Source organism: Colobus angolensis, unplaced genomic scaffold (assembly GCF_000951035.1).
Source record: "Colobus angolensis palliatus isolate OR3802 unplaced genomic scaffold, Cang.pa_1.0 Scaffold224, whole genome shotgun sequence".
Classification (NCBI taxonomy): domain Eukaryota; kingdom Metazoa; phylum Chordata; class Mammalia; order Primates; family Cercopithecidae; genus Colobus; species Colobus angolensis.
The window spans coordinates 75,083-85,108 of NW_012115422.1; the positions used below are offsets into that span (position 1 = coordinate 75,083).

Consider the following 10,026-nt stretch of genomic DNA (forward strand, 5'->3'; position numbering starts at 1 on the left):
CAAAAACTTTCTAAGATGACTGAACAGAGTTTACTTAGGGGTATAGGGATGTTGGGGGTGCCCTCATGTATTTTCAAGAGACTGAAATGCGTAATGTTAGGCAAAGAAGGAGGGCAACAGCATTCTGGTCACCTGACATCTTACATCTTAGCATATTTTGTAGAATCTGAAGCAGAGCTTGCCCTTTCAAAGTTTTCAGTATAAGGAATCACTTCTGCTATTCCATGGCCCCATTTAAGAGAATAAAAATACAGGACCTAAAGCAACACTTAAGAAATCTCGTTAAATGTTAAGAAATGACAAACCCCTATCCTTTTTTACACAAGATAGATGCCAATTGCATTTTCTGAGAGCAGTGCCAGGCTGTTCAGTATTTATGAATGAATGAAGCATTTCTATATGAGTAATTTGCACTTTATAAAAGGACTTTTAAAAACTTAAGTCTTGTATAGCAAAGGGACAGCAGAAAGAGCTGAATGACAGCCTCAAGTAATAGAGTGCTAAAATGGAATCAGGTATCCCACCTGCATTTGGAGTGCTGTTTGACCTTTAACTTGGCTCCTTGTACCATCTGTTGAAGGGTTTGATGTATTTGCTTTGTAAAGACTTGTGTGGAAATCAGGATAGCCCTCTTGATTGGAATGGGGCCTGCTTGGAAGCCTGCCATCTTGAAGTAGAGGTCCTGCCCAATTTTTGTAGTTTGTGAAATTAGCATCACAGTACATAGCCCAGAGCTTACAAAAAATGCCTCATTAGCTTGATTTTGGCTGAGGGAGAAAATCTTTCTGCCATTTTGTACTTTTGAAATTTCCTTTTAGAAGTACAGTTTAATTAAAAAAAAAAAAACAGGTTGGATTTTAGGAGTTTAGCATTAAAAACTCCTGTGGAGCCCAGTATAATGCTAAGAGCTAAAGATTAGGGGCTCATAAAGGTGGGTTGAGAGGTAGCTCTACAGATGTTTGAAAAAATTGATAGATGCCTTTATAATTTTCCTGCCAAGGGATCCCTTCTTAGAATTTGACCTGGTTTTGGCCAGGCGCGGTAGCTCACACCGGTAATCCCAGCACTTTGGGAGTCTGAGGCGGGCGGATCTCTAGGTCAGGAGATCGAGACCGTCCTGGCTAACACGGTGAAACTCCGTTTCTACTAAAAATACCAAAAACAAAAAATTAGCTGGGCGTGGTGACGGAAGCCTGTAGTCCCAGCTACTCGGAGGGCTGAGGCAGGAGAATGGCATGAATCCAGGAGGCGGAGCTTGCAGTGAGCCGAGATCGTGCCACTGCACCCCAGCCTGGGCAACAGAGCGAGCCTCTGTCTCAAAAAAAAAAAAAAAAAGAATTTGACCTGGTTTTACAGATTTTTGGGTCCAGGTACAGTGGCTAATGCCTGTAATCCAAGCACTTTGGGAGGCTCAGATGAGAGGATCGCTTGAGCCCAGGACTTTGAGACCAACCTGGGCAACATAGCAAGACCCTATCTCTAAAAAAATAAAATAAATTAGCTGGGCATGGTGGCACATGCCTGTAGTCCTGTCTACTTAGGAGGCTGAGACAGGAGGCTTGCTTGAGCTCAGGAGTTCCAGGTTGCAGTAAGCTATGATCTCACCACTGCACTTTAGCCTGGACGACAGAGCGAGATCCTGCTTCTTACAAAAAGAAGAAAGAAAAAGTTTTTTGTAGCAGTTGACAAACTTCCTTTTCTATGTAGGGTATGATAAATGGACATAACTACTCTGTGCTGTTTGAACCTACTAAACTAAAAAAATGATGTCTTTAGTTAAATAAAGGAAGCATCATGCTTAATAGGGATGCTATTTCCATTTGCAGCAGAAAGATCTCAGAGTAAAGAAGAACTTAAAGAAATTCAGATATGTGAAGTTGATTTCCATGGAAACCTCGTCATCCTCTGATGACAGTTGTGACAGCTTTGCTTCTGATAATTTTGCAAACACGGTAAGTGCTGCCTGAGAATAAACAGAATTGAGTCTGCAGTGCTCAAAATGCCCCAGATGCTTTGTGCGTGATTAAAACTGCTTGCTTTTTGCCTACATTTCTATACAGCCGTTATGAAAATACAGTATGCACTATAATTTCATTTCACTTTTTGCTGTGGTTCTAGGTAGTAATTGTTGGAGGTAGATTAGCTACTTATTCTATCCTTTTGAAATGTCGCCTAACCTAACATGCATGATGATTTGCCATAACAACTCAGAAATCATTTGTAAACCTCTGAACCATTTTTCTTTGTAACAAAAGCTGTTCTCTTGTAGTGCACTTGTAAATGTGATTTGCTCTCTGCACGGTTTATGGAAAATTGGTTCTTGAAAAAGAAAAAAAATGCACAACCACATTTATTTATTTATTTTACAGAAACCTAAATTCAGGTCAGATATCAGTGAAGAACTGGCAAATGTTTTTTATGAGGACTCTGATAATGAATCTTTCTGCGGCTTTTCAGAAAGTGAGGTGCAAGATGTATTAGACCATTGTGGATTTTTACAGAAACCAAGGCCAGATGTCACTAACGAACTGGCCAGTATTTTTCATGCCGACTCTGACGATGAATCATTTTGCGGTTTCTCAGAGAGTGAGATACAAGATGGAATGGTGAGTTTGAGAATTTCACCAGTTTCAAGAAGTAAGATATATTTAGAGGCATGACATATTTTTAAAAAATTTTTTCTTACGATTTTGATTTTAGTCATGCCAACAGACTTTGTTGACCTTTTTAAAATTTTGACTATTTTCTTCGTGTCTTAGAGCAGTGTTTACTTACTAATGTAGCTGGACTTACAAATCATAAACATTTTGTAGGCTCTGAAAATTTGGAAACTGGTAAGATAAAATTGGCCAATCTCCAGATTTTCATTACCACAAAAATCCAGCCTAATCAGGAAGCACACTAGTCCTAAATATTATCTACATTTGCATTTAAGTTCAAGTGCCCAGCCTAGTGCCTGTCATAGAGCAGACCTTTGATAAATGTTGGTCTCATCATGGTAGATCTGTGGCTGCATCTTGAAAACCTGTGATAACTTATGTGCAGGAGCGCCATTGCAGATAATGACATTGAGGGCCCTTCCTGCTGCTACTTTTGCTCCTTGGTTGGCTTTTCCTATGCATGCTACCTTCCTTTGACTGCTGCTGCCACTGCTGTGCTGTGCCTTGGTCCCACTCTTTCTGAGCGTACTGTTTAATTCTGCACACATTTTCTCATTCCAAAGACTTTCTCGACAAAGGAAGCAGTGCATTCACTGATAATCAGGTGCATGCTCTTCAACTCACTGGTCTGACATGGATCCACTGCCTCCTGAGGATCACGGTTTGAGTAGCATTGATACAAGTGGCAGTCCACCTGGCCAAGGAGTGTTTGGTCGAAATCAGTGCTTACTGGAGTTTGTTGCAGAGGGGCCAGACTGCAGATCTGCATGTGACACAAACATTGTCAATAGCCTGAATAATTTCTGGGCAGTGTTTCAGTTCTTTGAAGATACTGTCATGATTAATAAAATGCCAATTCATTATAATTGGTAGGAACTCATGAAAGGTTTTTGTTGTTTTGTACTCTCTAAATCCGTGGACACTAAAAGTACAAAAAGCTGTTTGTGGGCATGTAAGACTTTTTTGAGACAGGGTCTTGCACTGTCAGTCAGGTTGGAGTAAGTGGTGCGATCATGGCTCACTGCAACCTCCACCTCCTGGGCTTAAGTGATTCTCCCTCCTCAGCCTACCCAGTAGCTGAGACTACACGCATGTGCCACCCTGCCTGGGAACTTCTAAAACTTTTTTGTAGAGATGTGGGCTCACTTTGTTGCTCAGGCTGTTCTTGAACTCTTGGGCCCAAGCAATCCTCCCATCTTGGCCTACAAAAGTGCTGGGATTACAGCCATGAGCCACTTTATAAATGTTTTAGTGTTAAAACTGGGTCTTTATAGGTGAAATTCAGGGACTTTATGGGTGATATTTTTTCTTCTCTCTTTTTTTTTTACCTGCAACCATTACCACAGTCAATTTTGGAATACCTTTATGACCCCGAAAAATGACTCTGTACCCATTAACAGTCACTCCTTATTCTTTCCCAACACCCCCAGCTCCTGGCAACCATCAGTCTGCTTTCTGCTGTCATAGATTAGCCTATTGTGGATATTTCATATAAATTGAATCATGATATGTGGTCTTTTGCGACTGGCTTCTTTCGCTTAGGATAATGATTTCAAGGTTTATTTATGTTGTGGCATGTGTTAGTTCTTCATTTTATTGCAGAATATTCTGTTGTGTAAATCAACCACATTTAATTTACCCATTCATCAGTTGATGGATAAGTGGGTTGTTTGCACTTTTTTGGCTGTTACGAATAATGCTACTGTGAACATTCGTGTACAAGTTTTTGTGTAGACGTATACTCTTAGGTATGTACATAGGAGTAGAATTGTGGTTCATGTAGTAACTGTTTAACCTTTTGAGAAATAGACAAAGAGGCTATACCAGTTTGTATTCCTACCAGCAGTGTGTGAGGGTTACAGTTTCTCCAAATTTTTGCTAATAGTTTTTTTTTAATTTTCCTTTTGCTTTTTTTTTTTTGAGACAGAGTCTCACTCTTGTCACCCAGGCTGGAGTACAGTGGCACAATTTTGGCTCACCACAATCTCTGCCTCCTGGATTGAAGCAATTCTTGTGTCTCAGCCTCCAAATAGCTGGGGCTACAGGCACGTGCCACCACACCCGACTAATTTTTTATATTTTTAGTAGAGACGGGGTTTTGCCATCTTGGCCAGGCTGGTCTCGAACTCTTGACCTCAGGTGATCTGCCCATCTCAGCCTCCCAAAGCGCTGGGATTACAGATGTGAGCCACCATACCCGGCCTTCTTTTGCTTTTTAGCTCTACTATGAAGTGGTTGGTGTCTCATTATGTTTTGTGTGTGTGTGTGGGGGGGAGTTTGTTGTTTTGTTTTTGTTTTTGTTTTTTTTGGAGACGGAGTCTTGCTCTGTAGCCCAGACTGGAGTGGAGTGGCATGATCTCAGCTCACTGCAACCTCTGCCTCCTGGGTTCAAGCGATTCTCTTGCCTCAGCCTCCCAAGTAACTGGGATTACAGGCGTGTGTCACTGTGCCTGGATAATTTTTGTATTTTTAGTAGAGATGGGGTTTAGTAGAGATGGGGTTTAGTAGAGATGGGGTTTCACCATGTTGGCCAGGCTGGTGTCCAACTCCTGACGTCAGGAGGCCTGCCTGCCCCGGCCTCCCAGAGAACTGGGATTACAGGCGTGAGCCACCACACCCGGCCTCTCATTGTGATTTTGATTTATATTACCCTATGGCTAATTTGGATAAGTTTTTAATGATGAAAACCTATATTACTTTTGGAATCTGGAAATATTTTTATTTTGAGCTTCTAAAAGTAGATTAGAGAAGTACCTAGAGAAGTCAAATTTATAGACAGAAAATAGGATAATGGTTGCCAGGGGCAGAGGGAAAGAGGGAATGGGGAATTACTGTTTAATGGGTATGAGGGAGTTTTAGTTGGAGAAGATGATAACATTGTGGAGATGGATGGTGGTGATGGCTGCACAACAGTGTGCATGTATTTAATGCCATTGACCTGTGCACTTAGAAATGGTTAACATGATAAATCTTATGTATATTTTATTATATATTTTTGTAAAGTAGAGAATTGAGATGTGTTAATATAATTTAATATTGCCATCAACATTGAGGCCATATTTATAGGGGAACACATTTTTTTCCCTTTTTTTTTTTTTTTAAGACAAGGGTCTCGCTCTGTCGTACAGTAGCACGAACACGGCTCACTGAGCCTCTGCCACCTGGGTTCAAGCGATTCTCCCACCTCAGCCTTCCAAGTAGCTGGGACCACAGGCATGCGCCACCATGCCCAGCTAATTTTTGTATTTTTTTGGCAGAGATGGGGTTCACCATGTTGCCCAGGCTGGTCTCCAACTCCTGGGCTCAAGTGTTTCACCCGCCTTGGCCTCCCAAAGTGCTGGGATTACAGACGTGAGCCACTGCATCCAGCCAGGAGAACACATTTGTTCTTGTCAGAATTCTTTTAAAATACGTAAAGATCTGTTTTTAAAGAAATGAAAAGTAGGTGGTAGGAATTTTAACATTTAAAAAAAAAGGCTCAGAACCACAGGCCTAGGGACTGTGAAATAGCTTATAGCAGTGTGGTCCAGATAGGCTACATGGAATTAAACTGCACTCTGTTGATTGTTGTACTGTTTGTAGTTCCTGATTTTGTTACCCAGAGGTGTCAATGTTCAGTTAAAATTCATTTCATACAAGTGTCTCGTTCAGAAGGGACTTTGTAGTCATACTGATGAAGCTTGTCTGCTGATCAAGTCCTAATGACTCCATTGTTGTGATTAGAGGCTGCAGTCAGTTCGCGAAGGCTGTAGGACCCGCAGCCAGTGCAGGCACTCTGGACCTCTCAGGGTGGCAATGAAGTTTCCAGCGCGAAGTACTAGGGGAGCAATCAACAAAAAAGCAGAGTCCCCCCAGCCCTCAGAGAATTCTGTGACTGATTCCAACTCCGATTCGGAAGATGAAAGTGGCATGAATTTTTTGGAGAAAAGAGCTTTAAATATAAAGCAAAATAAAGCAATGGTAGGTATCTGACTTTGTTAGAATTAGTTTTTCCTCTCTAAGCAACTCATTGCTTAAATCTTCCATCACACAAAAAAGTTATTTTTTTCTGTTACATGAATAAAAAGTTACTTTTGTTTACCTGTGAAGTTTTCAATGTGTGCCTCAAAATGTGTTTCCTTCCCTGAACTCCTTTTTTTTTTAAATCTGTTAAAGGCCTGGTTAAGAGTGTAGGGGAAATCAGAAACTTTGAATGTGTCAGCTTACTTTCACATTTCAAACCAGGAGATGTACTTGAGTATTTTCAAGAAGTTAGTTGCTCATTTTCGGCAGTTATTCTAAGCCAATGATATCAGTTTAATTTCCTCCCTCTTTAGCTTGCAAAACTCATGTCTGAATTAGAAAGCTTCCCTGGCTCGTTCCCTGGAAGAAATCCCCTCCCAGGCTCCGACTCAGTAAGTACCAGTCCTTCTTTATATACAGTAGTGTTTTGGGCACACGTAAGGTAGATCTGTGTTGTATTTAAAAATCTAATTTCTTTATTTGTGTGGCCTTCTAGACAAATGAAGGGAACCTAGAGGAAACCCCCTGACAGATCTCTGGATGATCCTCCTTGAATTCTGGGTAGTTTGGTCTCTCCTTGCTGTGCCTCTGTAGCATTGAACCCCTTTTGATTGGTTATTTCTTTTCTTCCCAACTAGACTAAGTCCATCACTAGGTAATTAGTCAACTAGACTAATATGAAGATCAAAAACTTTTTTCTCTTCTCCAGTGTGAGCACATTCCTCTTACATGGTAGATGTGCAATAGATGTTTTTAAAATTGGAGAATGAAAATAGAATAAGAAAATCACAATTTCTTTTTTTTTTTTGAGATGGAGTCTCGCTCTGTCGCCTGGGCTGGAGTGCAGTGGCCGGATCTCAGCTCACTGCAAGCTCCGCCTCCCGGGTTTACGCCATTCTCCTGCCTCAGCCTCCCGAGTAGCTGGGACTACAGGCGCCCGCCACCTCGCCCGGCTAGTTTTTTTGTATTTTTAGTAGAGACGGGGTTTCACCGTGTTAGCCAGGATGGTCTCGATCTCCTGACCTCGTGATCCGCCCGTCTCGGCCTCCCAACGTGCTGGGATTACAGGCTTGAGCCACCGCGCCCGGCCAAAAATCACAATTTCTTATCAAGTCATAGCTTGGTATCATATACAATTGCATTCTGAGGAATTAAGCTGGTACAACTCAGGGAGATTTGGTGTCTCTGCTGTGACAGAAAAGATTTTTTTTTCCTGCCTTCCCCTGAGGAAAGGAAAGATGGAAAGAGGGAAACCACACAGATATGCCTCTATTGTGCAATGTAGAAACTGAATGTGTTTCTACAGGGTCAAGAGACATCAGAGAAAAAATTTTTTTAGAACAGAAGATCATTTCTTACATCTTCATTAAGTAAAAGAATAAATAGCTCATCTCTCAAGTTGAAAGAAACTGGGCTTGGTATTACAAAAGCAAAATAAAGATAGCCATGTAGATTTTAGGCTCATTTTGCCATGCATTATGTAAATGACAAAGAAAATGAAAAAATAGAGCTCTGTTTACTTAAAACATCCTTAAGGAGAAGGTATGAATTCCCCAAAGTACTACTTCTCTTTATTATGGAATAAAGGGATTCCCTTATGCGTGCTTTGTTTAGCAATCAAGGAGACCGCGAAGGCGTACATTCCCGGGTGTTGCTTCCAGGAGAAACCCTGAACGGAGAGCTCGTCCTCTTACCAGGTCAAGGTCCCGGATCCTCGGGTCCCTTGATGCTCTACCCATGGAGGAGGAGGAGGAAGAGGATAAGTACATGTTGGTGAGAAAGAGGAAGACCATGGACGGCTACATGAATGTGAGTTCTTGGCATTGGTACTTGCTCTTCTGATTCTCATCTTCAGTAGGCCTGGCATTAGACACAGCGCAGGTACACACACATCCTCAACACCAGGCGATCCATAGTAAATGTTTTTCTCTAACCATTCACAATTGTAAATGTCACATAAGCTTACTTGGTAATTTTATTAGCAGGTGAGAATTGGGTTTTCTTCATCTCTTCTAAATTGCAGGCATCGTTTCCAAAATGTCCAGTTATGGCTACGGTAAGCATATGGCCGGTTTTTCTACCATAAGCTCTAGGAGAGATTTCCAGGTTGAAGTTTGTGAGAAGAAATTACAAGTCAAGTATCTGAGATTCAGAGCTGGGGAGAGCCAGTTTTGAATCTCTGTTTCATATTTGCATCTCTAGTTTTCAGTTTTGAATCTCTTTCAATCAGTTTTTCAGTTTTTAAGCTCTGTGTTTTATATTCCTTGTAATGCAGGAAGATGACCTGCCCAGAAGTCGTCGCTCCAGATCATCCATGACCCTTCCGCATATAATTCGCCCAGTGGAAGAAATTACAGAGGAAGAGTTGGAGAACATCTGCAGCAACTCTCGAGAGAAGATATATAACCGTGCACTGGTGAGAGCCTCTCAGTTACACCTGAGAATGTAAACATCTGTGAGAGGAAGAGAGCTTCTGTCCCTAAGTGTTGCCCAGGGTCTAAAGGGCTTAGCATGTGAAATGTGTGCCTATATGTTTTTTTCACATAAGGAAGGAAAAGTTTTAAGTATCCCTGGGATTTAGCCCTCTTTCACAGTAGAATTATCTGCTCAGTAAGTCTGTAGTGTGGTAAATCTTTTCTCCTAATTTAGAAATCAAATCAGTCAACATATATTTATTGCATATCTATTATGTGTGTATACATAGCTAGGTGCTGGGGTGTGGTGGTGCACCGAAGATATAAATGGATTTGGGTAGGTTATTTTTTAATAAGACCTTTTCTTAAAGGAAAGTGGTTTTACCACACCAGGCCAAGTTTTATATTTTTAGTGGAGATGGGGTTTTGCCATGTTGCCCAGGCTGGTCTCGAACTCCTTGGCTCAAGCGATCCACCCTCCTCAGCCTCCCAGGATGCTGGGATTACAGGTGTGAGCCACTGCACCTGGTTGAGTTATTTTTTCATACCCTGGCATGTACATGGGTATACAGAGATTCACAGACAAAATAAAATGTAAGACTATACTACGAAGAGGGACATTCTGTAAATATGCCATTTTCTCTGTTAAAAAGCAGTGGCTTTTTGTTTTTTGTTTTTTCTTACTTGCTTATTTGTAGGGCTCTACTTGTCATCAATGCCGTCAGAAGACTATTGATACCAAAACAAACTGCAGAAACCCAGACTGCTGGGGCGTTCGAGGCCAGTTCTGCGGCCCCTGCCTTCGAAACCGTTATGGTGAAGAGGTCAGGGATGCTCTGCTGGATCCGGTAGGTGCCTGCCAGGGGTTGGTCCTGTGGGCTTGAAGGTCAATCACAAACTGTGATGAGGCCAGAAAAAGGCATTGGCGAAGGGGTGGAGCCCTTTCTGTT

General features: G+C 41.6%; 1 protein-coding gene across 3 annotated transcripts in view; it reads left to right on the plus strand.

Annotated features, from left to right (window-relative positions):
• Positions 1-1,625: 1,625 nt before the first annotated feature.
• Positions 1,626-10,026, plus strand: part of CDCA7 (cell division cycle associated 7) — a 14,569-nt gene continuing 6,168 nt past the window's right edge. Inside the window, exons 1-7 of one of the 3 annotated variants that reach the window (XM_011943967.1) lie at positions 1,810-1,952; positions 2,370-2,606; positions 6,384-6,620; positions 6,977-7,054; positions 8,277-8,471; positions 8,938-9,078; positions 9,775-9,924. In XM_011943967.1, coding sequence (XP_011799357.1) covers positions 1,887-1,952; positions 2,370-2,606; positions 6,384-6,620; positions 6,977-7,054; positions 8,277-8,471; positions 8,938-9,078; positions 9,775-9,924 — 1,104 coding nt within the window. In that variant the 5' untranslated portion in view covers positions 1,810-1,886. Of the gene's footprint in view, positions 1,953-2,369; positions 2,607-6,383; positions 6,621-6,976; positions 7,055-8,276; positions 8,472-8,937; positions 9,079-9,774; positions 9,925-10,026 lie in introns of all 3 variants that reach the window. The other 2 variants (XM_011943968.1, XM_011943969.1) reach the window with 2 other exon arrangements.